The sequence below is a fragment of the Lucilia sericata genome, unplaced genomic scaffold (genome assembly GCF_015586225.1).
Source record: "Lucilia sericata isolate MDLA Ls3-8-SP2 unplaced genomic scaffold, ASM1558622v1 Contig000513F_arrow, whole genome shotgun sequence".
In the NCBI taxonomy this organism is placed as follows: Eukaryota; Metazoa; Arthropoda; class Insecta; order Diptera; family Calliphoridae; genus Lucilia; species Lucilia sericata.
The window spans coordinates 286653-292652 of record NW_023994526.1 but is presented as its reverse complement, the minus strand read 5'-3'; the positions used below and the strand labels follow the sequence as shown (position 1 = coordinate 292652).

The 6000-nt window shown below is 28.3% G+C and overlaps 1 protein-coding gene across 1 annotated transcript; it reads left to right on the top strand.

The window, feature by feature from the left end:
- The first annotated feature begins 231 nt into the window (after positions 1-231).
- Positions 232-4359, top strand: LOC119605730 (myosin regulatory light chain 2). Its single transcript, XM_037959008.1, has 3 exons — positions 232-412; positions 1514-1753; positions 1904-4359. The coding sequence occupies exons 1-3, from the start codon at positions 410-412 to the stop codon at positions 2327-2329; spliced, it is 669 nt and encodes a 222-aa protein (XP_037814936.1). The 5' UTR covers positions 232-409; the 3' UTR covers positions 2330-4359.
- The last annotated feature ends 1641 nt before the right edge of the window (positions 4360-6000 follow it).

The window sequence follows — 6000 nt, the reverse complement described above, 5'->3', positions numbered from 1 at the left end:
TAGAGCTTTTCATATTACCCCACCTTATGTATCGTTATAGCTACACACACCACACCCTGTATACAGGCTAAAAAAGGCATCTCGAGAACTATGCATACGATGTTATACGAAATACATACGACTGGCTGGTTTGAGTTAACGACGCTGTGTATGTATGTTTGAGTGAGCCATTCATATTCTTGGCTAATTTCTTAATACATATACGAAATTATGTATATATTTGCAAGAGTATGGGTCTATTGCCGTTGGGGCTAATGTAGAATGGTTTGTTGGTATGGGTGCGAAATTTGGAAAATTTTTGACGAAAATTTTTCTTAAAATATCATCGACGTTAAGATAAAATCAGCCAGAACAATCACTGTGCTCACACAGCTCGATCCGTTCAGACAACAAGACACAACCTAGCACCATGGTAAGGAATTCGTCTGAATATAAGTCTTTTTAAGAAAAAAAAAAATGGACTTGTATTAAAACAAATATACTACCAGCCAACCAAAGGATTAATTTAAAGGATTTTCAATGGAAAACTATAACAAAAATATCAAAGAAAATATAAAAGTTTTACAAAAAAAAATATCAAAAATATATATAGTGAAGTTGGAATAATTAAAGAAAAAACTCTCAAGAAAATTGTGTAAAATAATAAATCTTTAAAACTTCAAAAATGTTGTAATAAAGTTACAAAAAAAAAAACTTTAAGAAAATGTTTAAAAATAAGTGATATAACTTTCGATCTTTAAAATTTAGCCTAAAAAAGTTGTAAACTACAACCTTTCCATACATATATAACTGTAACTTGATATCGTTTGTGTGTAAAAGAGACAAATATATACCAACACTATTGAATCAAAATAGAATTGAGTGAAACTTAAGTGTGCTATAAAATCGTAAAGAAAACTTGCGTAATATATGAAATATAATAATTGAAAAAAAATATTCAAAATGAAATTGAAAAATATTTTAATAAATAAAATTAAATAAAGTGTCTTAAGAATTTTAAAGAAATTATTAAAGATTTTAAGTTTCAAATTGAACTTTGACTAAATTTGAAAACAATAATTGACAAAACTTCATAATAATTTGAAACTGAAAATTGTTAACTTGAAATAAAAGAAGTTTTTCAAATAGTTAAAGTTATGAACTTTAAATGAATGAAAAAATTGAAATCTAACAAACAAAAATTTAATAATTTGAACTTATTATCTCTAATAAACTTTGCACTTTATATTTACAACCAGAAATCTTGGATATATAGAATATAACCTTAAAATTCTATTATGAAAATTTATTCTGAAATCGGGTTAGAAAAATTTTATTACTTCCTTTTGAAAAATTATTCAAATTTGATTAATAATTTGAAAATCTAGAGAAATTTCGGGAAAATTTAAATCAACGAATATATAGCATAAATCCATTTGCTATAATTTGAAAATCCTTTAAACAATTCCCTAAAACTACACAACTAAACATCTAAACTAATACCACTTAAAAATCTTCTTTTCACACCAAACAGGCCGATGAGAAGAAGAAGGTTAAGAAGAAGAAGACCAAGGAAGAAGGTGGCGCTTCGGAAACCGCATCCGAAACTGTCTCTGAGGCAGCAACCCCTGCCCCAGCTGCTACCCCAGCACCCGCCTCCACTACTGGCTCCAAGAGAGCTTCCGGTGGTAGCCGTGGCTCCAGAAAATCTAAGCGCGCTGGTTCCTCCGTCTTCTCTGTTTTCTCCCAAAAACAAATTGCTGAATTCAAAGAAGTAAGTATTGAAAAAGAACAAAATTTAAAAAAAAAAAAACACCCCAAAAAACTCCAACATTCAAACAACTAAATAAAAATTGTTTGAGAATCTTTAACGAATTTGTAACTAATTCAAAACTTTAAACCAAAATCGTACAAACAAAAATAGGCCTTCCAACTTATGGATGCTGACAAGGATGGTATCATTGGCAAGAACGATTTGCGTGCCGCTTTCGATTCCGTAGGCAAAATTGCCGCCGATAAGGAATTGGACTCTATGTTGGGCGAAGCCTCTGGTCCCATCAACTTCACCCAATTGTTGACCTTGTTCGCCAACCGCATGGCCAGCTCTGGTGCTAACGATGAAGATGAAGTTGTCATTGCTGCTTTCAAAACATTCGACAATGATGGTCTCATCGATGGTGACAAATTCCGTGAAATGCTCATGAACTTCGGTGACAAATTCACCATGAAGGAAGTCGATGATGCTTTCGATCAAATGGTTATCGATGATAAGAACCAAATCGATACCGCTGCTTTGATCGCTATGCTCACCGGCAAGGAGGAAGAAGAAGAAGGTGAAGAAGCCGCCTAAGATGTTAATTAACGTATAGAATATAAATTTTTGTACACCCACCATCACCATTTTTTTTTCACATCTATTAAGCACTTCTTACTTTTAACTTTTAACTCCTTAAGAAACAAAATTGAAAAAAAAAATATTAAAAAACACCAAAAAAAATATTAAAAAAATTAATAAAAAATAATAATTTGTTTTAATAATTTGAAAACCTTAAAAAAAAACAAACAAATATTTTTTAAAAATTAATTTCATTACAAACTAGAATGGGCAAGGGGGAGAAGAATTTTCAAACTTCTACCCCCACCGACCCTCTACAGAGAGAGAGAAATTCTCTATGAAAGTTTTCTTAAATATTTTTTTTAAACAATTTCTTTATTGCTTATAGAATAGAGTCATGTTTTGGCAAGCTTTGAGCGGTTAAAACTTTTTTAATCCTGAAAAAAATGTTTATTTAAAAAAAAAAGTTCGTTGTTTTTTGTTTAGTTACTAGTTAATTGAAATATTTTAAAGAAAAACTTATTTAACATTTTTTTGACAAACTTTTAAAACGTTTATTTCGTTAATAACACTACTACGTTAAACATATATTTATTTTATTTAAACAAGTTGTTTCTAGAATTTATAGCAATTACCGATTTAAAGGCACAATTTATGTTATATTATTAATTATATACTAACCACAACAACAACTACATATTTATTTATATATATATCAACAGAAAAATCTATTAATGTTTCCCCAAAAAACTATGTATTAATATAACGTTAGCATTATAGTAAACAAAGCTCTCCTTAAAGCAAAATTATTACTCAACAAGAGAACAAAATGTTAGAGTTCAAAAAGAGAACCTAGGAAAGAGTACTGGTTTTGTTATTGATGTGAAATGATAACCCAAAAAAATCAAATTAAGAGAGACAAATGCGCTTTTTTTATTATATAAATTTAATAATTTATATTTTTAAAGAGAGACAGACACTAACTTTAAAATACTCTTCTTAAACACAAAAGAAAAATTGTTGAAACATGTCAATTAAAAATTATTTATTTATTTAATTAATCAATTAATTATTTTACTAACACACACACTTATTTAATCACAAGTTAAATATTTAACCAAAAATTTCGTTATTTTAAAAAATTATTCAAAATGTTCTTTACTTTTTCTATTAACTTTTAAGACAAAACACTACAATTTTCAAAAGAAATTGTGCGAAAACAAAAAATATCATATGAAAATCGTTTAAAAAACTAAATACTATATAAACTCTGTTCCTTAGTTAAGAAAAAAACTTATTAAAAACAAAACAACATTTAACGTATTTATCTAATCGTTTAAAACATTTATAAAACAATAAAATGTGACTAATATTTAAGTAATTAATTGCTTAATAATTTAAAAAATTCATAACATTTTTTTACATTTAAGCAAAAATAATTAACTAACAATCATTATAATAATAATAATAATACTTAATAATCATGTTAAACAAAACACAATTTTTATAAAAATTAAAAAAACAAACACTTAAGCAAATTTACTTTAAACATTTTTTTGCTTTTTAGTCTATAAGTTCTATATCATTTATTCTCATATTATAATTCTCAAATACTCTGGTATAAGTTTTGAACAAAAAGTTTTTCTACTTAATTTGTTTGCAAAACAAAACCTTATATTTTTTTAAAATTTTCTTAAATTAATTAATAGAACACAAGAGCATAAAGCAACATCTTGTTATTTATTCTTTTATGGCTTTTTGCCAAAAAAGTAAAAAATCTTAAAGAATCTCTGTTCTATTATTGTTAAGGAAAATCGAGAAGAAAAAAAAAAAACAAAAACACTTATCTGAAACAATATATAAACTTATATTTAAACTTATTTATCTAACTATTTATATAATTGTTTGAAAACAAAACAAAACATACGAAAAAAAAAAATAAGTATGATGACTTGATATTGTAGAAAATTCTAAAGAAAAGAAGGCTTTCAATAAAATCACAAACTATCAGTCGTCTACGTAAAAAAAACAAGCACAAACAAAAATTTACAAATTTGTTTTATTTCTTTAAAAGATTGTAAAATATGTAAAAAATTTGCATAACTTACAACAAGTTGCTTATGCCTTCTAAATATACAACTTTTGCTCAGTGTATTTGTAATTATACTCTTTAAATACCCAATACACAATCGCCATGGCAGTTTGTATGTTGTACATTTGTTATTGTTTTTTTTTTTTCGTAAAGAAACCTATAATAACAATAATTATGACAAACAACGTTACAAAGCCTATTGTGAACTGGATAAATATTTCCATCATTTCCTATAAGCTACTGAATGTATTTTTACTATAACACTACTATTGGGAGCCAAGCATGCAAAAAGAAAAATACCGCAGGTATCCCCACAATATTTTCCGAGCTTTTTCTAAATTATAAACTGTCTAGTCTGTATATAGTCTATAGTCTAGTCTAGTCTAGTCCATAAGTCCCTCTAGTCTATAGTCTAGTCTAGTCTAGTCTTATAGTCCTAGTCTATAGTCTAGTCTATAGTCTAGTCTATAGTCTAGTCTATAGTCTAGTCTATAGTCTAGTCTATAGTCTAGTCTATAGTCTAGTCTATAGTCTAGTCTATAGTCTAGTCTATAGTCTAGTCTATAGTCTAGTCTATAGTCTAGTCTATCTAGTCTATAGTCTAGTCTATAGTCTAGTCTATAGTCTAGTCTATAGTCTAGTCTATAGTCTAGTCTATAGTCTAGTCTATAGTCTAGTCTATAGTGTCTATAGTCTAGTCTATAGTCTAGTCTATAGTCTAGTCTATAGTCTAGTCTATAGTCTAGTCTATAGTCTAGTCTATAGTCTAGTCTATAGTCTAGTCTATAGTCTATCTATAGTCTAGTCTATAGTCTAGTCTATAGTCTAGTCTAGTCTATAGTCTAGTATAGTCTAGTCTATAGTCTAGTCTATAGTAGTCTATAGTCTAGTCTATAGTCTAGTCTATAGTCTAGTCTATAGTCTAGTCTATAGTCTAGTCTATAGTCTAGTATAGTCTAGTCTATAGTCTAGTCTAGTCTAGTCTATAGTCTAGTCTATAGTCTAGTCTATAGTCTAGTCTATCCATAGTCTAGTCTATAGTCTAGTCTATAGTCTAGTCTATAGTCTAGTCTATAGTCCTAGTCTATAGTCTAGTCTATAGTCTAGTCTATAGTCTAGTCTATAGTCTAGTCTATAGTCTAGTCTATAGTCTAGTCTATTAGTCTATTAGTCTATAGTCTAGTCTATAGTCTAGTCTATATCTAGTCTATAGTCTAGTCTATAGTCTAGTCTATAGTCTAGTCTATAGTCTAGTCTATAGTCTAGTCTATAGTCTAGTCTATAGTCTAGTCTATAGTCTAGTCTATTAGTCTATAGTCTGGCTATAAGTCTAGTCTATAGTCTAGTCTATAGTCTAGTCTATAGTCTAGTCTATAGTCTAGTCTATAGTCTAGTCTATAGTCTAGTCTATAGTCTTAGTCTATAGTCTAGTCTATAGTCTAGTCTATAGTCTAGTCTATAGTCTAGTCTTTAGTCTAGTCTATAGTCTAGTCTATAGTCTGTCTAGTCCTATAGTCTAGTCTATAGTCAGTCTATAGTCCTAGTCTATAGTCTAGTCTAGTCTAGTCTATAGTCTAGTCTATAGTCTAGTCTA

Bases quoted from the DNA above. Each gene is read 5' to 3' on its own strand.
- LOC119605730 (XM_037959008.1), top strand. The intron at 1,754-1,903 runs GTAAGTATTGAA...AAACAAAAATAG, and splicing joins AAATTGCTGAATTCAAAGAA to GCCTTCCAACTTATGGATGC.